The sequence below is a fragment of the Aquila chrysaetos genome, chromosome 9 (assembly GCF_900496995.4).
Source record: "Aquila chrysaetos chrysaetos chromosome 9, bAquChr1.4, whole genome shotgun sequence".
Classification (NCBI taxonomy): Eukaryota; Metazoa; Chordata; class Aves; order Accipitriformes; family Accipitridae; genus Aquila; species Aquila chrysaetos.
Window position 1 is genome coordinate 27,037,942 of NC_044012.1, and position 24,328 is coordinate 27,062,269.

General features: G+C 70.0%; 4 protein-coding genes across 8 annotated transcripts; 3 read left to right on the forward strand and 1 right to left on the reverse strand.

The window, feature by feature from the left end:
- Nucleotides 1–240: 240 nt before the first annotated feature.
- Nucleotides 241–3,430, forward strand: FLAD1 (flavin adenine dinucleotide synthetase 1). Its single transcript, XM_030026617.2, has 7 exons — nucleotides 241–522; nucleotides 663–1,422; nucleotides 1,888–2,035; nucleotides 2,238–2,336; nucleotides 2,426–2,615; nucleotides 3,015–3,088; nucleotides 3,169–3,430. The coding sequence occupies exons 1-7, from the start codon at nucleotides 256–258 to the stop codon at nucleotides 3,302–3,304; spliced, it is 1,674 nt and encodes a 557-aa protein (XP_029882477.1). The 5' UTR covers nucleotides 241–255; the 3' UTR covers nucleotides 3,305–3,430.
- A 1,993-nt stretch (nucleotides 3,431–5,423) lies between these two features.
- LOC115346259 (mothers against decapentaplegic homolog 6-like) lies at nucleotides 5,424–8,140 on the forward strand. 2 transcript variants are annotated; one of them, XM_030026106.1, is made up of 4 exons: nucleotides 5,424–5,497; nucleotides 5,904–6,317; nucleotides 6,453–6,566; nucleotides 7,278–8,140. In XM_030026106.1, exons 2-4 carry the CDS (start codon nucleotides 5,924–5,926, stop codon nucleotides 7,811–7,813), a joined length of 1,044 nt encoding a protein of 347 aa, XP_029881966.1. In that variant the 5' UTR covers nucleotides 5,424–5,497; nucleotides 5,904–5,923; the 3' UTR covers nucleotides 7,814–8,140. The 2 variants fall into 2 exon arrangements, with proteins under 2 accessions (XP_029881966.1, XP_029881967.1); XM_030026107.1 differs by having other exon boundaries at nucleotides 6,453–6,551.
- A 146-nt stretch (nucleotides 8,141–8,286) lies between these two features.
- On the reverse strand, nucleotides 8,287–9,327 carry LOC115345907 (basic proline-rich protein). The gene is made up of 2 exons (XM_030025424.2): nucleotides 8,553–9,327; nucleotides 8,287–8,513 (listed from the first exon to the last, which is right to left on the reverse strand). Exons 1-2 carry the CDS (start codon nucleotides 9,325–9,327, stop codon nucleotides 8,287–8,289), a joined length of 1,002 nt encoding a protein of 333 aa, XP_029881284.1.
- A 1,359-nt stretch (nucleotides 9,328–10,686) lies between these two features.
- Nucleotides 10,687–24,174, forward strand: ZBTB7B (zinc finger and BTB domain containing 7B). 4 transcript variants are annotated; one of them, XM_030026104.2, is made up of 3 exons: nucleotides 10,687–10,790; nucleotides 21,141–22,144; nucleotides 22,641–24,174. In XM_030026104.2, exons 2-3 carry the CDS (start codon nucleotides 21,147–21,149, stop codon nucleotides 23,059–23,061), a joined length of 1,419 nt encoding a protein of 472 aa, XP_029881964.1. In that variant the 5' UTR covers nucleotides 10,687–10,790; nucleotides 21,141–21,146; the 3' UTR covers nucleotides 23,062–24,174. The 4 variants fall into 4 exon arrangements, with proteins under 4 accessions (XP_029881964.1, XP_029881963.1, XP_029881965.1 ...); XM_030026103.1 differs by having other exon boundaries at nucleotides 10,785–10,907; XM_030026105.2 differs by lacking the exon at nucleotides 10,687–10,790 and adding an exon at nucleotides 12,503–13,063.
- The last annotated feature ends 154 nt before the right edge of the window (nucleotides 24,175–24,328 follow it).

A 24,328-nucleotide genomic window follows, 5' to 3' on the forward strand; every position in this document is an offset into this window, starting at 1 on the left:
GGGCGGGGGCTCCCGGTGCCTCAGCATCCTGCTTTGGGGGGTGCAGGCATGCTCCCAGTGACCGGGGGGGGCGGGGGGTAGGGGAGGGCTTCCCCGGAGCAGCCCTCCCCTTCCCCCCCCCCCTTACCGGTGCCTGGGAGGGGGGGGGGGGCGGAGGTCCGGGTGTCCCGGGGAGGCGCACGTGCCACCGCCCTCTGCCTGCTGGGCGGACCCACAGCCATAGAGGGGGAGCGGGCGTCGTCCCCGCCCGCCGCCATGGTTCCGTCCCCGCGGCTTCCGCCTCCCGGCCAATCCGTACTGGCCGTCCTTCGTGACGGGCGCGTTGCCCGGCCAATCAGCCTGGGGTGGTGTCGCGGCCTAGCCGGGCGGCGGCGGCCGGCCGGACCCATGTGGGGGGCACTGTGGGCGGGCGGGGCCCTGCGCGCCGCCGCCTCCCGCCCCATGGCGCTTTCCCGCCCCACGGCGGCCCGGGGCTCCGCCGCCACCGCCGGCATCATCGTCATCGGCGACGAGATCCTCAAGGTGCGGCCGGGGCCGGGGGCGAGTCGGGCCTGCGGGGGGCGGGCCGGGCTGGCGCCTGCTCCGGGGCCGGGGCCTGCTCCCGAGCCGGGGCCTGGCAGGCCCGGGGCGCCCCGCCGTTACGTGTGTCTCCGTCCCCCCAGGGCCAAACGCAGGACACAAACTCCTTCTTCATGTGCCGGCGGCTGCGCGCCCTGGGTGTGCGGGTGGCCCGCATCTCGGTGGTGCCTGATGAGGTGGACGCCATCGCCGGCGAGGTGGCCGCCTTTGCCGCCCGCTTCACGTATGTGCTGACCTCGGGGGGCATCGGCCCCACGCACGATGACGTGACCTTCGAGGCTGTGGCCAGGGCCTTCGGGGAGAGGGTCACCCCTCACCCCGAGCTGGTGGCCCTGGTGCACAAGTTCTTTGGCAAGACGGACGCGCAGTGCCCTGAGATGAAGCTGGCTCGTGTCCCTGAGTCCTCTTACCTCAACTATGGCACAGATGGGCGCACGGGCAGCACCTTCAAATACCCACTGGTCAGCGTGCGCAACGTCTACATCTTCCCCGGCATCCCAGCGCTGATGGAGCGCGCCCTGGATGGCCTCACCCACCTCTTCCGCAGCGAGCAGACCCGCTTCCATACCCGCACCGTCTACGTGGCAGCTGACGAGATCCTCATCACGCCTGTGCTGGACCAGGCTGACGCCACCTTCCAGGGTCGCGTCAGCTTGGGTTCCTACCCGGACTGGGCCAACAACTACTACCGTGTGAAGCTGACGCTGGACTCGGAGTCGGAGCAGGACCTGGAGGAAGCGTATCGCTTCTTGATAGAGAAGCTGCCGCCAGGTGTTGTTGTGCCATTGGTGACGGACTGCATCTCGCCGGCAGCCACGGAGGTTTATGGCCTGGCTGAGTCAGGTACAGGGAAGTAGTGCTGCAGCATGGCTCGGTGCCTCCGTGCTGCTCCTGCGCAGGCCTTGCAGCCCAGCAGGGCTGGGGTGGTGGGAAGACCGGCCTGGGAGCAGAGCTTACCTGCTCTGGTGTGCTGGGGGGCTTGAGGTGTGCTCAGGCTTTGCTGGTGCTGCAGTGGGCTCCATCCCACGCAGGTAGGAGTGGGACCTGTAACCACAGTTAGGGCCAGCCAGTGCCAGTCCTTGAGAGCACAGTGTGTGTTAGGGGGAGTGGTGCCGTGGTTCCCCTGTGCAGGCAGGATCTCTGTCCCATCCATGGCACAGACCTCCAGGTTGCGCAAGCTCCTGGCTGGTGGTGGCTCCGCGGTGTGTCTGGAGACAAGACGTGCCCAGAGGGCGAGGTGCCGCAGGCCCTGGGGCAGCGCCAAGGCAGCATGGCCCCGGGCGGGCACCAACCGTCCCGTCCTGGCAGGCTCGGCCCTGGGGCAGAAGGTGGCAGCAGCACTGCGGACCATCGAAGAGGCTTTGGACCGGTACAGCCTGGCCCAGCTCTGCGTGGGTTTCAACGGGGGCAAGGACTGCACAGCCCTGCTGCACCTTGTCCATGCCGCTGTGGAGAGGTACCTGGCTGCGGGGCTCAACTGTCCTGGGCTGGGGCAGGGGTGAAGGGGTCCTGCGGACCCTGGCCGGGGCTCCGAGGCTCTCCCCTGCCCCACTCCAGGGGACGAGTGGATTCCTGGGACCCAGCTCGCGGGGACTGGGCAACCACCCTGCTTCCAGTCGCTATCTGCCAGAGCCCAGCTGCGACGGGTCTCTCCCCAGGCGGTGCCCAGTGAGGCAGGAGAAGCTGCAGGTGCTCTATATCCGCATCATGTCCCCCTTCCCTGAAATGGAGCAGTTCATCCAGGCGACCATCCAGAGGTACAGGGCAGAGAGGGGTGGGCTGCCAGGCAGGGGGTGAGCAGCATCTCCCACAGCCTGGCAGGCAGCTGCCCGTCCTGCCTGTCCAGGTACAAGATCGAGCTCTGCACAGTGGAGGGCTCCGTCCGGGAGGCCCTGGTCCACCTGAAGGAGCAGCAGCCGCAGCTGGAGGCCGTCCTGATGGGGACACGGCGGACAGACCCCTACTCATGCACTCTGACGCCCATGTGCATGACGGACCCCAACTGGCCCCCGTACATGCGGGTGAACCCCTTGCTGGTACATGGCCTCCACCCAATCTGGGGATGGGGACGGGGCTGTCCTTGCTTGGTGGGGGAGTGAGCCTGGCAGGTTAAAGTGATGGGGCTGGAAGCCGGCACTAATCCACCTCCATCCCAGAGGACTTCCCTCCCAGTTTCCCTTCTCCCCAGAGCATCTCCTGCTCTGTTGCACAGCTGTGGGTGCCCCACGCAGCAGCCAAGCTGCCTGGTGCTGTCAGGCAGGGCTCGTTCCTGCCCGCCAGGGGTTTTTCCTGTGTTGGAGGAACAGGGGTGCTCTGGGACACTGGGGACCAGCTGGCCCTCCTGTGTGCTCCTGGGGGGAGCCAGCTACCTTCCCTGGGGAGGACGGGGCAGACTGCCTGGCTCTGTGGCAATCCTTGCCCAATTCTGCCTGCAGGACTGGACCTACCGGGACATCTGGGAATTTCTGCGCAAGCTCTTTGTCCCCTACTGTGTGCTCTACGACAAGGGGTAAGTGTCTGGTGCTGCTCTCTGCTCGGCACAGCTGATGCCCCTGGGCGCAGCCTTGCAGCCGCTTTCTCTCTCTGCAGCTACACCTCCCTGGGGAGCATGGCCAACACACTGAAGAACCCAGCGCTGCGCTACACCGACGCCTGGGGCCGCGAGAGCTACCGGCCTGCCTACGAGCTGGAAAACGAGGAAGATGAGCGCACCTCCCGCCAGTGAAGGCCTGTGAGCTGCACTCGGGGAGGCTCTGCTGGTTTGCTGCCAGCAGCCGGCTCCCCCACAGATGTCCTTGGTGCTGCCAGGGATGACACTGAATAAACCTGCTGCCTGCCAGCACTGAATAAACCTGCTGTGCTCAGCCTGCAGTCTGTGTTACGCTCGCGCTTGGCCGTGCCGGTCCCTTTGGACCCTGCGGGACTCTGGCAGGAGCGGGACAGGGGGTGACGCCAGCTCTGCCCGAACAAAAGGGTCCCCGGGCCAGTGCCCCCTCCCCGCACCCGCTATTGTTGAGGCTTTTGAAGCCCAGAGAATGGAGCAGGTTCCAGCGCTTGCTGGGGAGCCGCATGTCAGTGTGGCTGCCTCCCCACGTCAGACCCCGCTGATCCCTCATCGGCCATGCGCCTCCTCCGGACCACAGCGGCCCGTCCCCTGGGCGCTCTGAGGCGAGTGGCGCGGGTGGTGGCACTGCCGGCACCCAACAATGCCTCCCTGGGGCTGCGCCTGGGCTCCTGGCTGCTGCGGCTGCTGCGGGAGTGCGTCTACCTCCTTCTCTGCAGCTGGTGCATCCGCGAGCTGCTGGACTAGGGAACAATCCCCCCCCAATGCCACAGGACCCCCGGCACTCCCTGCCTGCCCCTGCGTGATGGGTGAGTGCCCTGGCCTCAGCTGCCTGCTCGGCACGGTGTTCCTGGGGGGTGACAAGGGCCTGGCTGTGGTGCTTGGGGGTGACAGGGTGATGGGGGCCCAGCCGTGGTGCTCTTGGGGGGTGACGGCATGGAGCCATGGTGCTGGTAAGGGGGTCCTCACCCCCTGTGCCTTTCTCCCCTCTCCAGGACTGCTTGTTGCTCCATGCTGATGGACCCCCAGCGCTGGGACCCCGCTCCAGCCTCTGCTCCCCCCGATCACAGAGACCCCAATAAATCTGATCAGCACCTGACTGGCTGGGTGTATTTGGGGAGGGCTCTGGGAGCGTGCCCCCCACCCCTGCAACCTTCCAACCCTTGCCCTGGGTAGGACCCAGGCACCCCAGCCTGCACTGTCAGGGGCCGAGGGGCAGGAGCAGGGAGCCGTGGCTCTGCCTGCTCCTCCTGCCTGTCCCTCCGCCAGCTTTATCCCTGCCCATGACTCAGCCCCTTGTTTAAAGAGCACCTCCGCTTGTCCCCGCTCCAGGCCGTTTCCTGCCCCAGCCCTGCGCGCCCAGCCGGCACCAGTGCTGTCAAGAGCCAGTGGGAAGCGACCAGAGCAAAATGTCCCCAAAAGGCCCAGCCTGGCTGGAGCTGCAGCAAAGGTCACAGCCAGCGGGACACGTGGAGAACTGGGGCCCTGCCATGGGGATGGCTGGGGGTCCCCCAGCTGGCTGAGCCCGCTGTGCCCCAGTGCTTCCTGCGCCAGCTTGGTGCTGATGCCTGGCCCCGGGGTGGGGGCTGCCTGCAGCCCTGTCCCTGCCGTGGGGGAAGCTCTGTGCGCCCCAGCCTTGGCGGCAGCGCCTGGCGCCAGCACAGCCTCCCTTATCTCGGCGGGAAGTCGGGATCAGGAAGCGCAGCCCGGCGTGGGATAAGGGTCCCGTTTACATTAGCCGCTTTGTTGTGGAGCGGGCTCCCACCCTCACCCAGCGCCAGGGAGGGGGGGCTCTGGCCATGGGGAGGACTTGGGGGGCAGCACAGACTCTCACCTCGGATACCATGGGGGGGCTCAATTATGAGCTCAATTGCTCATCCTTGCAACCTCTGCGTGGACACAGACAGGGATGGGGGCTGCCAGGATGGTGCCCTGTGGCTGCACGGCACAGCTCCACCGTGCCCAGGTTGGCTCCTGCGGCCGGACCCTGCCCTGTGGCCATGCACCGGTGCGGTCCACAGTGCCGCCTGGGCTCCCAGCTGTGCCCAGCTGCCTGTGGAGCCAGGCTGGCTCTGGTAGCATGGTGCTGGGCATCCCTGCCTGCCGGAGCCCACATGTCTGGCGCCTGCCCTGCTGCTGCCTGTCCTGGCCTCAGCGGCAGCTCGGCCCCAGGGCTGGCCACGACGGGACGAATCAATGAATTCTCCAAACGGGGAGGTCCGGGGGAGGGGAGAGCATCCCAGCACAGGAAAAAGTCCTGGCAGCGGCACACCACAGGCAGAACGGTGCCGGCCGCCCCGAGAGCACGGTCCCATGCGCAGCCCTGGCTCCTCGCACCCAGCTCCGCTGCCCGCCGTGAGTGAGACCCCCCTTCCCCAGGGACCCCTCGCACAGCCCCATGCCGGGGGGGGGGGGCCAGCAAGGGGGCGGGTGGGTGCTGCAGGCAGGGGTGCACAGAGCCCTGCCCCTGCCATCTCAGCACAGGCAGGTTCCCCTGCACTGGGGTTTGGTTTTGGGGTCACATCCCCACCTGACCTCCAGGTCACCCATCACCATGGGAGCAGCACTGTGTCCCAATGTGTCTGTGGGGACAAGCAGCCGCAAGCAGCGGCAAACCTGGGCACAGCAGCCTTGCCGGGGCCACGGTGGGGAAGGGGAGCGTGGCTCTGCTGGCGCAGGAGATGCACCAGGGCTCCACTGGGGACCCCCACAGCCGCAGCACCCTCCCAGCATGGGGGTGACACCTGTCCCCATCCCGCAGGTAGTCCCTGCCACCACCCCATGTTCCGCTCGCGCCGTGCCGGACTGGTGAGGCGGCTGTGGCGGCAGCGCTGTGCAGCGGCCACCCCCGAGGACAGCCCCGGAGCCCTCAAACCGGCAGCGCACGCCCTCTTCAAGAAGCTGAAGGACGAGGAGCTGGAGCTGCTGGTGCAGGCGGTGGAGAGCCGGGGCGCCTGGGAGTCCGGCTGTGTCTGGGCACCGCGGGGGGAGCTGCGGGGGGCCAAGCAGGCGCTGCCCCCCCAGGTCCTGCTCTGCCGTCTCTACCGCTGGCCTGACCTCCGCCAGCCCCATGAGCTCAAGCATCTCTGCTACTGCACCAGGGGCCGGGGGGGCTGCGGGGACGCAGCTGCACTCTGCTGCAACCCTCACCACTTCAGCCGCCTGGCTGCACCTGGTGAGTGCCGGCGGCTCCACCAAGAGCCCCTCATATCCCACCCACCCTCCAACCTCTGGTGTCTGGGGCCGGCTCAGGACTCCAGGGGGGGAAGGATGCACGTCCCACCCCTCACCCCCTTCTCTCCCCACCCAGAGACCCCTCCACCCCCCTACTCGAAGGCATCCTGCGGTCCTTCCTGGCCAGATGAGCCCCAGCACCCTGGCACCCAGTTCATGGAGTTCAGCTGCAACGGTGGGGACTGGCGTGGTAAGAGGGTCCCGCCATGCTGGGGGCTGCTCAAACCCCCACCCTTGCCCAATGGGCAGGGGGGGCATCAGGCAGGACTGACTCCCCCCGGGCAGCTCTGCCCCCACCCCGCTGCTGGTCAGGGCAGAGGTGCAGGACACAGAGCCTGAAAATTGGGGAGCGGAGCTGGCAGCCACTCCCAGCGGGAGGAAAGGCTCTGGCATGGGACAACAGGTTCCTGCCAGGGGACCAGCCCGGCCCTGGCTCCCCCGCTGCGGCTCCTGTTATTTTTGGCTGCGCCAGGCTCCCCGCCGGAGGAAGCACTGCCCACGGGGACACACATAATGTGCCTTGACGCACACAGCCGCGGCTCCAGCCTGGCTGCTGGCCACCAGGATGCTGGCTGCCGGGGCTCCACCTTCCCTACGCCTGGGGACCCCCCTCACCATTGTCCCCAGGGACAGTGGCTGGGGACGGTCTGGCCCTGTGTGCCAGCACGCAGCAGCTCCGGTGACTCATGCCCCATGCTGGAGCCTGTGCTGGGACATCCCCACTGTCTGTCTGTCTGTCCACTCTGTGGGCCCCTGCATGAACCAGGGGACATGGACCCCCCATGTCCTGCTCCCTCCCAATCGTCTCTCCCCTTGGCCCCTCCAGCTGCGTGGCTTGGCCATGCTTGTGCAGCAGCAGGTGCGTCTGCCTGGCGGTGACGGCTCTGCTCTCCCCCGCCAGACACCAGCCTCTCACAGAGCACCGTTAAGGATGGCTACTGGTGCAAACTGGCTTACTGGGAGCACCGGACACGTGTGGGCCGCCTCTACGCTGTGCACGAGGCATCGGTGAACATCTTCTGCGAGCTGCCACGGGGTAGCGGGTTCTGCCTGGGCCAGCTGCCAGCCGCCCACTGCAGCCGTGCTGTCCGGCGGGCACGCGGCAAGATCGGCCGGGGGCTGCTGCTGAGCCGGGAGCCAGGCGGCGTGTGGGCTTACAACCGCAGCGAGCACCCCATCTTCGTCAGCTCGCCCACCCTGGGGCCCCCCAGTGCCCGCGGGCTCACCGTCCTCAAGGTGCTGCCCGGCTACTCAGCAAAGGTGTTCGACTACGAGCGGGTGGGGGGTGTGGGGAGCTGGCAGCTCCCCGGGGAGGGCCCCTGCGACCCCCACAGTGTCCGCATCAGCTTTGCCAAGGGCTGGGGGCCCTGCTACTCCCGGCAGTTCATCACCTCCTGCCCGTGCTGGCTGGAGGTCCTGCTGAACTGGCCGTGCTGAGGGGCTGGGGCTGGCGGGGGCGGTGTGCCAGGGAGCCCCCCCCCTCCAAGTGGGTGCAAGGGGGGCACAAGCTGGAGGGCCCCTCTGCCACCCCCCAGCCTCTCTCTTCCAGGGCTGCACTGCAGCGGGGGGGGGGCCGTCCTGGCCCAGGGGACCCTCGCTGGCACCCTCTGCCCCATCCCCAGGAGGGGTCCAGTGTCCCCCATGCCTGGCTCACCACCCTGCCAGCACCCACTGTCCCCGGCCATGGGTCTCTTGCTGATGCAGGACACTATTTAATCTTTCTCTCTTTTATTTTTATGGTTAAATTTATTTTAATTTATCTTATTTTTGTAAAAAAATGTGCAATGCAGGAGCACCCCCGGCACTGTAGGCGGCCGGGGCCAGGTCTGGGGAGGGCAGCCAGGGCAGGGTGTGCAGGAGCCAGGCAGGGCCAGGGGAGGCCGGGGGCCGCAGGAGGGGAGGGACGTGGGTCAGAGCCCCAGAGTGGGGGCGGGGAGGGGGGCTGTGGGCCTTGGGGTCATGGCAGGCATGGGGGGAACTGGAGTGAGCTGGCACAGCTGGGGATGTGGAGCCAGTGAGCACAGCTGGAATATGGGGCAGATGAGCACAGCTGGAGTGTGGGGCAGGTTAGAACAGCTGGACAAGTGAGGGGCAGGTGCTGGGGCAGGTGAGAACAGCTGGATGGGTGAGGCAGGTGCTAGAGCAGGTAAGCACAGCTGGGTGGGTGAGGCAGATCAGCACAGCTGGAGTGAGTGTGAGGCAGGTGAGCACAGCTGGATGGGTGTGGGGCGGGTGCTGGGGCGGGTGCTGGGGCAGGCGAGCACCAGAGGTGTCGAGCGGGAGCTGAGCTCGTGGCCGGCCTCAGACGGGCGCTGGCGCCGGTGCAGGGTCTCCCGCGGCAGGTCCCCGGGCCGGCGGGTCCCCGGGCCCCTCCAGCCGCCGTGGCAGCGCGGCCCGCCCCGGGCGAGCGCGGCTTGCGGGGGTGCCCGGGCTGCGCCTGGTATTTGTAACCCCAATAAACGGTGCCAGCGGCACCAAAGACCCCCCTCCGTGTACCCAGGCGGGTCGGTACCCGCGCGGGGACAGCGCGCCCGCCGCCGGCGGGGCTCGGCTCCGGGACCGGCAGTGCCCTCTGCAGGCGGCCGCGGCCGGGCCGCGATGACCGCCCGGTCCTTCCTGCCACGCCGCCGGCCCGGCTGAGACGGGCCTGGCGGCTCCGCGGCCCCCGCCCGGCCCCGGCCCCGGCGCGTCCCCGCGGGCAGGAGGTGAGTGCGGGCCGCGCCGTCGGGGCCGCCCCCCGGGGCGGCGGGCTGGCGGGCGGGCTGTACCAGGAGCGCAGCCGCCGGCACCGAGGGCTCCGGCACCGACGTAGCGCGGCGGCTGCATGGGGACGGGCGGGGGCTCCGCGGGGAGCGGCGGGGGGCCGGGTTCGGGCCGGTGGGCGGCGGAGTCGGGAGCGGCTGTCGGCGGCAGCGGTGCGGAGGGGATTTTCTGCGGATTCCTCCCCCCATCCCCCCCGCTCCCGCGGGAACCCCGAGGCCGGCGGGCCGGTGCCCGCGGCGTGGCCGGGCAGGGGATGGCCGGGGCTGGGGGGGGGGGGAGGCGAGGCGAGGCAGGTGCGTGGACGGACGGACGGTGCGCGAAGGGAGGCGGTGGAGGCGGAGGTTCGGCCGGGGGGGGGAGGCGAGGCAGGTGGACGGACGGACGGACGGGCGGGCGGAGATGAGGGAAGCGGAGCTCGAGCCCCGGGAAAAGAGCGGGCGGGCTGGGCGAGGCGCGGCGGCAGGTGCCCGGTACCGGGACCCGGCGGACGAGGTTGGGGAGGGGGGAGCCGGCGCTGGAGCGGTGCCCCCCGGCGCGGCCCGCCCGCCCGGCTGACATAACGTCTGCGCGGGGCGGTGTTTGCCTTGGCAGCCCGCGGCGGCGGCGGCGGCGGCGGCGGCTCACACTTTCCGCCAGCGCCGGGCAGCGGCCGGGCTCTGAGTCAGGAGCGGGGAGGGCGGGGGGGGTACGACGGAGGGGAGGGGAGGGGAGGGGAAGGAGGGGGGGCCGGGGTGAGGCGAGGTGAGCTCCGGGCCGGGCCGGGCCGCGCCACCGCTGCCTCCCGGGGGCCGGCGGCGGCCAAACAGGTTGCGCGGGGTCCCCGCCCAGGCACCTGCGGAGGAGCCGCTCGGGGGGGTGGGCAGCCGCCGCCGCGCCCTGCGCCAGCGCCGCCCGGAGCCGGGGGGGTTGGGGGGGCTGCCCCGCCGCTCCCCTCGGCATCGCCGGCTATCCCTGCCCCCCCCCCCGGTTCCCCGTTCTCCACGCCTGGCTTTCCATCCCCCCCTCCCCCATGCCCGGTTCTCCGTGCTCATTCTCCGTTCACCCCCCCGCCCGGTTCTCCATCCCCCCCTCCTCAGTGCCCGGTCTCCCGGTGCCCGTTTCTCGGTGCCCAGTTCTCCATCTCCCCACCACCACCCCGTGCCCGGTTCCCCCGACCCCCCGCTCCCCCCTCGTACCCGCGGGGCGGAGCGGGGCGGGCCGGCCTCGGGGCTCGGCGCCCGCAGCGGGCGGGGCGCGCTCGGCGCCTGGCACCGGCCGAGGCGCCGGCGGGGCCGTATCGGGCTCCCCCCCCCCGTCTCAAGCCCCGGGGTCGGTCCCAGCGCGGCCCCGTTAATCGCCGCCGTCCCGCGCCTCTGACTCAGCTCTTCACCCCCCCGCACCCCGGTCCCGGGGGGGCCCCGCATGGCCCCCGCCCTCCCGGGGGGGGTGGGTGTGTGTGGCGGGCCTGATGGGCGTCCCCTCCCACCAATAGGAGGCCGGACCGCCGGAGCGCTGCCCAATGAGAGGAGCGGGGGCGGGCGCTTCCTGGAGCCCCGGCGGCGGCAGTGGAAGGGGGGGTGGGGGGGGGCGGGCGGGGCGCGGCGGCGGCAGGTGAAGGTGGAGGCGGGGCCGCGGCCCCGGGACCGGCCCGTAGTTCGGGCGGGGCGTACAGGTGAGCGGCGGCGGGTGGGAGCGGACGAAACCCACCGACGGGGTCTGTACGGAGGTACTGACCGACCGGTAGTGGTACCGGTACCGGTACGGCGACGGCTTTTGAAGTCCGCTTGCGGTGAGTCGCGTGGATCCGGGATGCTACCGGCGGGCACGGTCGGGGCGCGGAGCACCGCCCGCTCCCGGCGCACGGGGACCGTGCGCCGGGAGCGGGCGGTGCTCCGCGCCCCGACCGTGCCTGCCTGCGGCCGGTAGCCAGTGGACATGTCACCCGTGGGGTGGGGGGTGGTCGTGCGTGGGCCCTTCCCTGCCTCTCCAACACGGGGCTGCGGGAAACCGGCTCCACCAGCAGGGTCCCCGGGAGCGGCTGCCAGACCTCCCACCGGTGTCCGGTGGTGCCACCATCCAGCCAAGGTCCCCCGTGTGTTCACCCCATGGGTGACGGGGTGCTGTCGCCATCCCACCACCCTTCCTGGCCCGGTGAGAAGCTCGGCTGCATCCCCGGGTGCACCGGGTAGGGATGGTACCGTCGTGGCAGGGAGGCAGCTCAGGAACCCCTTGCTGCGCTGGTGCTGGTAGAGGCGGAAGCGGAGGGTGGGTGTCCTCATGTCCCAGCACGCCATGCCGGTGACCTGCTGGGCCTGGCACACTGGCAGCGGCAGTGGGTGCCTTGCTTCTCGCTGCTGGCGAGGGTCCCTACAAGGGGTGCCCACCGGGCCCAGTGGCTCAGTAGCACCCACCGAGCATCGGTGGACTCTAGCCCGCATGCACCAAGCCCTGCTGTACCTGTCCCCCCCGGCTGGCTGCCCCCAACCGGCTGTTTGCCTGGGGTGGGGTGCAGTATTTACCCTCCCGCCATGGCCCGCATCAGAGCAGAGCCACCATCTCAGGCCGCGACTGCCCTTGACCTGGGGCTGCTTTCGCCAGGCGGGGGGAGGTGGTGCTGGCTTTGGCGTGCGGTGAGTCTCGGCATGCCTCGGTTTCCTTTGCTCAGGAGCAGGCTTGCGGGGAGCAGGCTGGGGTCCTCTGGCGCTGGCAGAGGCACGCGGCAGCTGCCGGCGACTCGAGGCTGCGGTGGTGATGCTGGTGCCGGGTGTGGAGGGAGGGGCTGGGCTCAGGAACTCGAAGTGGGCGCGTGGAGAAAGGGAAGCTGTGGGGCAGGGGACGGTGCAGAGCAGCGGGGCTGGGCCAGGGGCTGGCTGGGGCTGGGGTGCCCTTGCTGGGGATGGGGGTGCAGAGCGGGGGAAGCCCCCAGGCATGAGGAGGTGAGAGGCAGCAGGGAGGCGTCAGTGTTGGGTCATGGGGAGCCTCTGAGACCACTCGCCCAGGCACAGGCTGGCCAGCCCCCCCTTGCTGGCAGCGCTGCGGTGCTGAGCCCGAGGCCGTGGCAGCGCAGCTCTGCCAGCTGGTGCCATGCACCTTCGGTGCACACGTGGCACGAGTGCGACGGGCCTGAGCGTGGCGGGGGTGGGCAGTGGGTGCAGCAGGGGGTGCAGGGCCAGCACAGCCCCTGCACCCCAGCCCTTGAGGGGTGGCCGCTGCCCCGCACACGGAGCAGGAACTTCTCCTTCAGGGCAGGCAGCGGATGATGAAACCACGGAGAAATCTCTCCTGGCAGCGCGCGGGCTGCTGGCGGGAGCCCCCAGGAGCCCGCGCTCCCCCTGCGCTGCCGCCGCCTTTCCATGGTAACCCCACCGCGGGAGCCGGCGGGGTGCTGGCGGGGGAGGCCACCCTGTCTGGGGGGTTGGTGCCTGCCCAGCTCCCCGTGGCAGCGCTGGCGTCCCCGACATGCCCCGGGAGCTGCATGTCCACACCCCAGCAAGCCCCGGGGCAGCCAGAGGACCCGACGAGGGGCTGGGCTGAGACCCGTCAAACTCGCTTCATGCCAGGGAGGTGACGCTTGGGTGGCCGTGCAGGCAGCGGGGGAGGCAGCCGGTGCCGGTGCTGTAGCCGGTGACTTTCAATGCACCCAGACCCAAGCCACGCTCTGTGTCTGGGGATGGGTGGCCGGTTCGCATGCACGCTGGTGCGGCAGGAGCTGCAGAGCCCAGGTGCCCCGTGCCCCCGGAGCTGGTGGTGTGACTTGGCGAGGCTGTGGGCGGGCGGGGGGACCGAGCCATGGCGAGGGAAAATGAAAGCAGGTGATGCGGAAGGAGAAGTAGGTCAGGCGAGCGCTGGCCTCTCCCAGCAGCCTCGGCTGCGCTGCGTGCTCCGCTCTGCCCCGGCTGTCCCTGCCGTGTCCCCAGGCCCCATGGGCAGCGGCTGGAGGGGGCGGTGAGTACAGGGTCTTGCTGCCAGGTGCTGGGTCCTGGGCAGGGTGGGCGCCAGACACTGCCTGCCCTGGACGCCGGCAGGCTGGGAAGTGCGGCCAGGCAGGCTGGCATGCGGTGGGCACAGTGGTGCCCTGGCAATTTTGCTTCAGTTCTTCTCCCGTGGGTGTCCCCAGGGACACGGGGCTGGGCGCCGCATTGAGGATGGGCAGGAGGATGCCCCACTTCTGTCCTGCTGTGTGGCCAAGGAGCGGAGGGGAAGGGGATTCCCATCCCACTTGGGCTCTGCTGAGCCAGCTGGCGCGGCAGGGACATCCTGGTGGGGCTCAGGGCTGGGGACGGCTCTGGGACAGCCCCGCGTCCCACATTGGGGTTCCACGGCCAGCTGCCCCCAGCTCCACTCCACCACGGGGCAGCAGAGCTGGGGCCGTCGCCATCCCCATGGCGCAGGGCTGGCTGGGGTCTTGGTCATGGCACTGCATGGGTTGGGGAGGCTGTGTCGGGCACAGCCCTGCTGGCAGTGCTACGTGGGCTTGGGGGGGATTAGAGCTGCCTGCCCCCCCGTTCCCTCCCCCGGGATCAGCCGTGGGCAGCGGGGAGCTGGCAGCAGGCAGCTGCCGTGGGGGCGGAAGCCGGGCTATTTCGGGGGGTGTGGAGGGGGGGCTGTGGGCTGGCACTGTCCTTGCTGGGTGACCCCACCAGGACCAGCACCGCCCCAGTGCCAGGATGGAGCATCGGGGCCCATCCTGTGCCAGTTGGCAGTGCTCAGTCCCCAGGGTGCCGTGAGGACAGGGACCCCACGTTGGGGAGGAGATTCCACCAGCCTGGGGGGCCCCCCAGGGCCATGCGGTGTGGCAGGACCCAGGGGGTCTGACTGCCCTCCAAGGGGCTCCCATGACTGTGTACTGCAGGGCGAGAGGCACCAGAGCCGGCTCACCCTCGGGCTGGCGAGCGGGACCAGCTGTGGGCAAGCCTGCCTGTCCCAGGCTGAGGGCTGCCAGAGCCTCCTCCTGCTGCCATCGGCACCCCTTTGCCCAGGCTGCTGGGGTGCCCACGTGCAGCCAAGCCTTGCTCCATCCCAGTAGGGTCCTGGCCAAGCTGGGCCATGAAACTGGGGTGTAGCAGGATGCCTGGCTCCACTGTGCCCATCTCAGCACTGGCAGGGGCAGCCTGGGCACCATCTGGGCTTGGAGCCCCTCCAAGCGCTGCCCATCTCAACCGCAGCTCTGTCCCCCAGTTGCTGGGGAAACCTGCGGGTGGGTTTTGCCCCGTGCCAGGGTGATCAAAAGTGGGGTTTGCTGTTGACCATTTCCTTCCTGTTCCCCCTTTCCCCGAGCTCCATTTCAGCAACCCCTTCCTTCCTTCCTACCTTCCTTCTCTCTGCCTGCTCCTGCCTGTGTGTGGCCCCACTCCCCAGGCCACCCTGGCAGGGAGCAGCTGGGGACAGCCCATGTCCAGCCTTTTGTGGCCTCTCCCTGGCATGGAGGATGGTGACACTCACAGTGGGGAGCCCTGGGGGTGACCCACAGAGGTCATGCGCCCTTGGCCACATCTGTCCTGGCTGCCCGTGGGCGAGCAGGTGGCCATGGGACCCCCTGTCCTGGCAGGTTGGGGTCCCCCATGTCGGGACGTGGTGCGGGAGATGGGTATGCCCACGGCTGGGGTGCCCATCCTGCTGTCAGGAGAGGGGCTGGTGCCATGCGGGAGCCAGGATGCTGCTGGAGCCCGTCCTGGCTGCGTGCAGGATGGGGCCATGTCCCATCACTGGTGACACTGGTCAGGGTGCCACTGGCCCAGGCAAGGGCGGAGCGTGGAGGAGGATGGATGAAGGTCAGTCCATCCTCCCCAAAGGCCAGCGCCTCCACTGCCTGGTCCCCCCTGCATGGGCACCCTTGGTGCCCCCCGGCCGGGGCAAGCAGTAGTTTGCGGCCGGCGCGTGGGCGGTTGCGACACCCCCAGGGTGGGGGGGGACATGGTGACTCACCCCAGCGGGGCCTGGCCACCAGCGGGAACCCTGAGTCAGGGCTGCGTGCCCATGCCGTGCCCCTCCCTGCCCGCCTCGCCCACCTTATCTCCCGCCCTTAGCACCTGGCACACCTGGGCCAGGGGGGGCTGGCGCCGTTCCCCTCCTTTATGGGGAGCAAAGGGCAGGCAGAGGGTTGGCAGGCAGGTGCCTCGTCCCTCCCTCCCTCCCTCCCGGGGACACTGGCCTGGGTCTGTGCCCCCCACTGGGGTGGCCAGCCAGCCCGGAGCATCGTGGCAGCGTGGCGGGCAAGGCTGCCTGCACCGCCGCTGCCTCCTGTCTGCGTGCTGCCTGCACTCCAGGCCACCGGGCTGACCCGTGGCGGCACAGCCAGCCCCCGCCCGACATGCGGTCCCCAGTGATGGGGGAGGCGGGATACCATGCCAGGGCGTGCTGGCCCGCATAGGCAAGATGCCGCCGCAGCCGCCGCTGCCCCTCTGCCTGCCTGCTGTCCCTGATGCCCGCCCGTGTGGTCGGGCTCTTGCGCAACCCCGCTCTTTCCGTGTACGTTGCTGGGGCCGGAGGCCCTCTCCCTGCCCAGCTGCGTGGCCATGCTGGCGTAGGACTCTTCCCTTTTCTGCCTGGCCTCGTGCTGCTGGCAGCACCAGCACGGCTGCCCAGAGCCCGGCTGTGGCCATGCCAGGGCGCTGCGGCGGGGCTGCCCCCCAGCCGGGGGGCAGCCCTGCCGCAGCGCCCTGGCACGGCCGGGGCCGGGCTGGTGTGGGCGGCCGGGGTGGATGCTGGGTGCCAGTGGTGGGGTGTGGGGAGCGCTCCCTGGGCTGCTAATTGCTGTTTAGCTGGGGATGCAGAGGGTGTAATTACGGGGGGGAGATTGCGCGAACCTGCAGCCGGCCCCCGGGGCCGGGGGGGGGGGGCAAGAGGGGGGGCCGTGGCCCATGCGTGCCCCTGCCTGGGGAGCGGAGGGGACCAGGCAGTGCTGTCCGGCCACGGCCGTCCCCAAGCCCCCTCCCCAGGTCACGGCGTCCCACAGCCACCATGGGACCTCTGGGACCCGCTTCAGGGGCAGAGCGGGACGTGCATCTGCAGGGTTGGGGGGCGGCTCCGGGGCTGGCCAGGCAGGCCACAGCACGCCATGCTGAGCCCAGCCCTGCGGTGGCAGCCCCGCTCCTGCCGAGCGCAGGCGCCCTCCCAGCTCAGCCAGGCTGGCCGCGGCCAGTGGCGAGCACCCAGCACTCAGCGCCCTGCCTTGGGGCGGCAGGAGGGTGAGGGCCCATCCGACGCCTCGGCGCAGGGGGCCGGGGCAGGCGGCGGGGAGGCAATAGCAATGGTGGGGAGGGGATGCCCGCGGCATGAGGCGCCCATCCTGCTGGCGCTGGGAATTTCCTCCCGCGGGAGGGGGCTGGGGGATGCCCCCTGCCCAGTTCCGCGTTGGCACCCCGCGGCACGGCACCAGCCATGAAGGGTTAATGCCGTGTGTGTTCTGGGAAGTGGGGCTGGGAGGTGCGTGACCCGGGGTGTGGGCGTCGACTCCTTTTGAGGTGGGATCCTGCGCTCAAGTGCAGCGGGGAGCGGGGCCAAGTTCACACAGCACCCTGGCTTCCCCTCCCTGACGCTCGCAGGCCGCCGACCCGGCCGCGGCACAGTGCCGAGCCACGCCGGGACACGCGTCAGGTGAGCTGCGCGCCCACCGAGCCACCACCAGCCGTCGTGGTGGAGAAGGTGCCAGAGCGGTGGGAACCCGGTGTGGTACCACCGGGCATGGGGAGGGCCGGGCACAGCTGCTCTGGCACCAGTCGGGAGGCTGCCAGGATGCTGGCGTTGCCTGAGCCCTGCTCCGCCCTCACTGCCAGTGGGATGGGATGGGATGGGATGGGATGGGACGGGAAGGGACGGGAGGTCCCGGTCACCACAGCCTGGCAGAGCAGGGCCCGTACCCTGCAGCAGCGATGCCAGGCAGCCGGACGCACCTCTGCCTGGCCCGGGCTGCAGGGAAGGTTTTGGCAGCAGGAGGGGGCCATGGTGCCAGCACGATGCCGGCAGACAGAGGGCCGGTGTGGGGGCTTGGCTGGGCCGACGGCTGCTTGTCCCTGCTGCAGGTGCCAGGGTTGGTGCCAGAGACACCGCTGGTCCTGCAGCTGCCTGCTCCACCGTGGCAGGGCTGCCCATGCCCAGCCTCCAACCCGGCTGTTGTGCCGGGCTGGCACAGGGCCCCAGGAGCTGCGCCAGGCAGCGCCGGCTGGGTGCGGAGGCAGACCTAGGCCACAGTGCTTGGACCCCCTTCCTCAGTGCCGATGGCTGCTGTGCCTTGGCCATGGCACATGACCATGCCCATGAGGCACTCGAGGTGCCTGGGGACTGGGAGCTCTCCATGTGGCACTGCGGGCACGAGGAGCCAGACGGCAGCAAGGGGCCAGGGTGGTGCCATGGGGCTCGCTCCCTGGTGCCGTGGGGCGGGGGGGTCTGTTTATCCTCTTCTCTCTTCAAACCATTTCCTTTCGTCTCTGCTTGCTGTTTTCTTCTCTCAAAGAGCAAGACCGCTTCCCCCTGCCACCTCCCCTCCAGCACCAGGACCCCCAGCACGCCTCTGGCACATGCCCACTTCAGAGCCACCAGTCCAGCCAGACCCTGGCCCACTGCTTTCCCTGCCAGGCAGGCAGAGGGGCTGCACAGCCCCCCATCCTGCAGCCATGCCAACCCCCGCACCATGGCAGCCAGTGCCTGGGCCACCATGGCTCCCCACCAGCTTCAGGCAGGGCAATGTGGTGGGGGGGGGATGCATGGCCCGGACACCTGGGTCCCCTTCCCGGCTCCCAAAGGGCGAGGGGCCCCTGCGGGGTGAGAGGCCGGGGGCTGAGTCGATGGCTGGCTCCACACTCCCCTTCCTGGGTGACTCATTCTCCCCGGTGCGGCTGTGAAGTCCCTCGACAGCATTTGTGACTCTTGTGACCGAAAGCAGCAGCACTCAGCAGCAGCCTGGGGTGGCAGCCACGCTCCCCGGGACCCCTGCCCACCTTCCCCATGCCCCCCCCCAGGCACCCCCTCCTACCCCACATCTCCCACCATCCCCAAGCCAGGGCTGGTGTCCGGCACAGGCTGGCATCGTGCCTGCGTGCAGGGTGCCATCCCGGCTCAGTGGCACGGGACGTAGCCAGTCCCCACGCAGGGTGAGTGTTGCAGGGCCGGACCCCCACCCTGCTGTGTGCGGCTGTGCTGGGGCAGCCAAACCCCCAGGGCAAGGGGGTGGGCTGGCAGGTGAATGGAGGCTGGCCACAGTTGTGCCAGGTGGCACAGGCTGGTGGCGGGATGTCAGGGTGACCCAGGCAGGCATTGTTCCTGCTGCCGCGCGCTCTGGCATGGGAGCTGGCTCAGCATGGGGAGCGACCCCCCCTTTCCCCAGCCCTGTGTAGCTGCTGCAGCCGAAAATGGGCCTGGCCGCAGGCATTGACGTAACCGAGAAAGCTCTGGTATGGTGGGGGCCCGGGCATCGCTGCCAGCCTCCTCCATGGTCTGTGCTCTCCACGCCATCATCTCTGGCGCCGGCCAGCAATTGCCAGGGGGCCGGGGGTGGGTCTGGCACCCTCACACCTCGTTCCCCCCCGTTTCCTTATCGCTGCTGTGATCTCCTCGATGGCAGCACCCGCTCAGCATGTGACTTCGCTCCAGCGGGGAGGATGCGCGGGGGGGGTGGGGGTGTTGGGGAAGAAGCCATAACAGGCGGTTTGGTGCGATGGAAAATCCCCCTCCTGCCGCCGCCTCGCCCCCGCCCTACCCCAGTCCTGCGCCCTCGTCTGCAGGCATCCGGCCCCGTGGCCGCTCGTGGGGGTCCTGGCTCCCTCGCTGGGCTGAGCCGGGCCTCCACCGGTGAGTTCTGTGGCACCAGCAGCGCCGAGGCTGCTTCCGCCTGCACCACGACACAGTGAGACCGGTGGCTTTGCCCGTTCCTCGGAGCACCCCACCACCCGCCGGGGTACGGCTAGGGCCTTGGCTGCCGCACTGGGCCCGGGCACCCCCTGGTGCAGGAGCCCCCACACAGGCACGTGCTGGTGGGTTCTGGCCGTGGCCCTGCAGGCAGGTAGAGCCCTCTGAGCACCCCGTGCCTGGGTGTCTTGTGGAGCCGGGGGTGCTGTGGGGACCAGGGGACAGAGGGGTCCATCCTGCTGCCCTTGGGGTTTAGCTGGGGGAGGCAGCAATGGAGGACACAGGTGCTGCCACCCCATCCCGGGACCACTACCTGTGACAGCCCTGGGCATCCGCAGGGCTCCAGGCCACCCTTGGCGGGCGCCACATCCCCATCGTCGCCCTCCAGCCACCCGAGCCGCGGCGTGGGGCGCTTGCCTCCCCTAATCCTGCCCCCGCTGCTAATCCTGGCTAATCCCACCAGGGGCTGTCGCTGCCTGTTGGCTCCCGGGGCTCTGATGGCTTAATCACCCCTAATCCGCTCGCCCCCGCCCTGGCCAGCAGCAGGGACCCCAGCCGGCAGTGGGGACCCCGGCCGGCGGCAGGATGGGCTCCTGGTGAGGATGGAGGGGGGCAGCCATGGGCGCTTGGCACTGGCGCCGTCATCCTGGACGGTCGGCACTGCCCGGCTTCCAGTTTCAGGGGCGGCTGCCGCCTGCCCTGCCGGTCGGGCCTGCTCGGCAGCGGCTGGGGCGGCTCCACAGCCGGTTGCTCCGGGGCCGTTCCCAGCCGCCTGCCGAGGCAGCCCCAGCTGGCAGCCGCCCAAGTGCAGGGAGCGGCCGGCGCGGGGATGGGCCCCTGCGCCGGGGGCCGCCGGCCGCGCCGCCCCTCCACGGGCAAGAGGGGGCACGTCCCCCGCGCCCGCCGACGGCACAGCGTGGCTTGGCACGGGCCGGCACGGCGTGGCAGGGTTCAGTTTGGATGGGTCTGGCGCAGCTGAGCGTGGCCTGGTGCGGCTCAGCGATGTCCAGTGCCACATGCCGCCATCTGCCGTGGCTTGGCTCGCTCAGCGTGACTCGGCACGGTGCTGGCAGCACCGAGAACCTGGACATGGTGGTGCTGTGTACCTGCCTCTGCCTTCCCCAGGGTGCAGGCTGGGCTGCAGCCACCAGATGGACCTCCCACCCCAGTGTCACCCAGGAGCCCTGGTGTCATCCAGCAGCACCAGAGAGATGTGTGGGCATTTCCCATGGCTGGGCATGGAGTTGCAGGCCAGGTTGCAGCACCGGAGATGCCACTGCTGCCTGTACCCTGCCTGCGGGTCAGGAGGGCAGCAGGCTCCTTCTTCCCACAGGCTCCATCGCCCACCTGCGCTGGCTCCATGGGGACGTGTGGGTCCCCAGTGCAGCACCATGGGCACCCCGGGTGCCACTGCCAGCAGTGCTGGGTATACAGCTGAGGCCAAGCCCTGCCAGGCACAGCGTGGGAAAGGCCCGGCTCATGCAGGCAGGGCTTGACTGGGCAAGGAGTGGCCCCAGGCTGGGGCAAAGGGGGAGGGAGGGGGCCAGGCCCTCACCAGGAGCGGGGGAAGGAACCGGCGGCGCGGGTGCTGATCCTAATCTGCCGTGGCAGGAAGCGTGGCCCCCGTTCCCAGCCCGACTGGGCTCCGCGGGGCGGCCCACGGCCCTCGGGGCCCTCTTCCCGGCACTCGCCCGCCCACCCACACCTGCCGCCGGCGAGGCCCGCGTTCCCAGGATGGGGCTGCCGGGAGCCGGCAGCTGCGCCTGGCCGTGCCGGGGGGCCGGGGGGGTGGGTGAGCTGGTGCAGGAAGCGCCGCGCCTCGGCGCCGTTCAAAGGCACCACGCTGAGATTTCCCCCTTTGCTGTGGTGTCGTGGGGGGCGGCGCGGGCGGCCGGGTGCTGGTGGTGGAGGAAGCGTGGGGGGTTGCGGCGGGGGACCTGCTGCCCGCCAACCTCAGCATGGGGTGTGGAGGGATTAGGGCAGCCCCCAGCCTACCCCAGTTTGGTGTCCCACCAAAACCCCAGTACAAGGTGCCACCACCACCGAGCCCTGTGCGATGGAGGTTTCGTCGCACCCCGGCTTTGTGGCAGAGCTGATGCTTCGGCCGCAACGATTCCTCCAAGTGCCGTCTTTTGGCTGGTTCCTGTGCCAGTCGGCGAGCATTCCGTCCTTCCTGCAGGTGAGGATGATGGCCAGCCCAGAGGACGACCTCATCGGCATCCCCTTCCCCGAGCACAGCAGCGAGCTGCTGAGCTGCTTGAATGAGCAGCGGCAGCTGGGGCTGCTCTGCGATGTCACCATCAAGACGCAGGGGCTGGAGTACCGCACCCACCGTGCCGTCCTGGCTGCCTCCAGCCGCTACTTCAAGAAGCTCTTTGCGGGGCCGGGGCCGGGGCAGGAGGTCTGTGAGCTGGACTTCGTGGGGCCGGAGGCGCTGGGCGCACTGCTGGAGTTCGCCTACACGGCCACACTCACCATCAGCAGCGCCAACATGGGTGAGGTGCTGCGTGCTGCCCAGCTGCTGGAGATCCCCTGCGTGATCGCCGCCTGCATGGAGATCCTCCAGGGCAGCGGGATGGAGGTGCCCGGCCCTGATGACGGCGACTGTGAGCGTGCCCGCCGCTACCTGGAGGCTTTCGCCGCCCTCCCTGAGGGCGAGGCGCCTGCCCCGCTGCCCCCCCGGCCCGCCGCCCGCCGCAGCAAGAAGACCCGCAAGTTCCTGCAAGCCCGCGGTGCCCGGCTCAACAACCACGCCGAGGAGCTGCCCACTGAGGCCGAGGGCTGCGGCAGCCCCCCACCACTCCCCCAGCCGCCCTCGCCTCCCCTGCCTGAGGGGCTGCCCCTGCCCTACGAGAGCTTCGAGCTGCCGGAGGAGGAGGAGCTGCCCCCGCACCCCTTCCCCTTCCCCTACCAGCCCCCATTGTCCCCCGAGGAGGCCGCCTCCGACGAGGACACCATTGACCCCGACCTGATGGCGTACCTGAGCTCGCTGCACCACGAGTCGCTGGCGCCTGGGCTGGATACGCCCGACAAGCTGGTGCGCAAGCGCCGCTCGCAGATGCCCCAGGAGTGCCCTGTCTGCCACAAGGTCATCCACGGTGCCGGCAAGCTGCCCCGCCACATGCGCACGCACACAGGCGAGAAGCCCTTCGCCTGCCAGGTCTGCGGGGTCCGCTTCACACGGTGAGTGCTGCCAGACGGACCCCTCCCTGCCTGACGGGTACCCGACACCATCCCCATCACACCTCTCCTGCCAGCCCTGCCAGTGCCTGGCCGCATCCCTGGCCCGGTGCGGTGCAGGTTTGTGGGGTTGTCTGCACCCCGTGAGCGCTGCCGGATGGACCCTCCCTGCCTGCCACCAAGGGTACCTGGCACCATCCCCTGCCACACCTCCCCTGCCGGCACCTGGCTGCATCCCTGGTGTGGTGCAGCACAGGGACCCGTTTCCCACCACCGCCAGCGCTGCAGCGGTCCCCGCACGCCCCAGCCAGGCAGCTGGGAGGTCCCCTGCCCTGCCAGAGCGCCCACACCCCCGCGCCCTGCAGAGCATCCCTGCCACACATCCCCACCACGGGCCTGCTGGCACCATCCCCCTGCCTGCTGCGGCTGGGTGGCTCCTTCCCCAGGGGTGCTGGCCGCCCTGTGCTGACATCTTATCTGTGTGTGTCCCCCCCCGCAGGAACGACAAGCTGAAGATCCACATGCGCAAGCACACAGGCGAGCGGCCCTACTCCTGCCAGCGCTGCAGCGCCCGCTTCCTGCACAGCTACGACCTGAAGAACCACATGCACCTGCACACAGGCGCCCGGCCCTACGAGTGCTACCTCTGCCACAAGGCCTTCGCCAAGGATGACCACCTCCAGCGGCACCTCAAGGGCCAGAACTGCCTAGAGGTGCGGACCCGCCGCCGTCGCCGCGACGAGCCACCCCCGCCACCCGCCGGTCCCCCCGGCCTCGACCTTTCCAACGGGCGGCTGGATGGGCTGCGCCTCTCCATCGCCCGCTACTGGGGTCCGGGACGGCCCGAAGAGGAGGAAGACGAGCAAGAGGGTGAGGAAGGGCCGCAGCCGGACGACGCCATGCCGGTGGAGACGGCATAGGGCCACTGCGATGGCGGGTGCTGTGCTGAGCCGTGCCGTGCCCGCCGGAGTTTCTGTTCCCGTTTTTCCCCGTCACGGTTCGTTCCCAGTTATGCAAAGGGGGAAACTCCCCCCTGGCCGATTTGCACAATGGGGTGGGGGGCTCCCCGCCGCCCCCCCGCCGTGCCCGGGTTCCCCCCCCCCCCCCCGCCGTGCCCGGGCGGCGGAGCCCCGGCGGGGGTGGTGGTGGCGGGGAAGAAGCGGGACCGGGGTGTGTCCCCCCCCAAACTCTCCCCGTGGATGACCCCCGCCAGCGGGGCCGGGACCGGGCGGGCGCGCCCACGGACAAGCCCGCCCCCGCCAACCGGGGAGAGCGCGGGGCGGGGCCGCCAGGGGGCGCCCTGCCGGCCCCGCCCCGCGCTCTCCCCGGTTGGCGCGGAGAAGGGGGCTGCCGCCCCGCACTGTACATAGCTTGTGTCCCCCACCCCCCGTCCCTGTCCCGAGCAGCCCCTCCCCGGCGAGCCCCCCTCGCCCCTGCACTCCCGGCTGCTTTCTCTTGGTTGCACTATTCGGGTGAGCCCACCGGGTGTGGGGCAGCCCCGGCCCCCACCCGGCCCCCCCACCTCCAACCCCCAAAGCACCCCGGCCCTGTGGGACCCCCCATCCCCGGGGTGGCCGGACCCCAGCGGTCACCCTTCTGCCCTTTGCACATGCCCCCCCCCCCCCCCCCCCCCCCCCAGGGCGCAGTCCTGCCGGGGGAGCAGGGGACCGGCACTATTTGCCTAAAATAAGAGTTTATCTATATTTAAAAAGATGATGTAATATATTCCCCCCCCCGGCCCCTCCGCTGCTGCCCGCCAGCGCTGCCCAGCCCCCCGCGCATCTGTCCCTTGCCATGGGGTGCCGGGAGGGGTGATGGGGACGAGGGGCTCAGCTCCTGTCATGGCTTTAAAGTGCCTTATGGTGAACTTGAAATTTTCGGCTACTTGAACCTCTCTGGTGTCAGGAACCAAACGAATAATCGGCGGGCGGCCGCCCCCCGCCCTGCTGGGTCGCCTCTGTCTGTCTGTCTGTCTGTTTGTGTTTGTTTTTTTTTAAACGAAGGCTGCTTGGTAATAAACGGAGAAGCAGGGACCCCCCCTGCGCCCGGCTGTCTGTCGGCCCTGCGCCCCCTCCCCGGAGCAACTCTACTCAGGCCTGGGGGAGCGAGTGGGTCTGGGGGCACCGTGGGGATGCAGATGGGGACACTGGGGGGCTGGGGGCACCATAGGGATGGGGATGGGGGCAC

Coding starts and splice junctions, on each gene's coding strand:
- FLAD1 (XM_030026617.2), top strand. CDS start 256: ATGGTTCCGTCCCCGCGGCTTCCGCCTCCCGGCCAATCCGTACTGGCC. Junction 2,337..2,425: donor ATCCAGGCGACCATCCAGAG/GTACAGGGCAGA, acceptor CTGCCTGTCCAG/GTACAAGATCGAGCTCTGCA. Junction 2,616..3,014: donor TGCGGGTGAACCCCTTGCTG/GTACATGGCCTC, acceptor TTCTGCCTGCAG/GACTGGACCTACCGGGACAT.
- ZBTB7B (XM_030026101.2), top strand. CDS start 21,018: ATGGAGGTTTCGTCGCACCCCGGCTTTGTGGCAGAGCTGATGCTTCGG. Junction 22,145..22,640: donor TGCGGGGTCCGCTTCACACG/GTGAGTGCTGCC, acceptor CCCCCCCCGCAG/GAACGACAAGCTGAAGATCC.
- LOC115346259 (XM_030026106.1), top strand. CDS start 5,924: ATGTTCCGCTCGCGCCGTGCCGGACTGGTGAGGCGGCTGTGGCGGCAG. Junction 6,318..6,452: donor CAGCCGCCTGGCTGCACCTG/GTGAGTGCCGGC, acceptor CTCCCCACCCAG/AGACCCCTCCACCCCCCTAC. Junction 6,567..7,277: donor CAACGGTGGGGACTGGCGTG/GTAAGAGGGTCC, acceptor CTCCCCCGCCAG/ACACCAGCCTCTCACAGAGC.
- LOC115345907 (XM_030025424.2), bottom strand. CDS start 9,327: ATGGGGGGAGGAATCCGCAGAAAATCCCCTCCGCACCGCTGCCGCCGA. Junction 8,514..8,552: donor ACACTCACTCCAGCTGTGCT/GATCTGCCTCAC, acceptor TACCTGCTCTAG/CACCTGCCTCACCCATCCAG.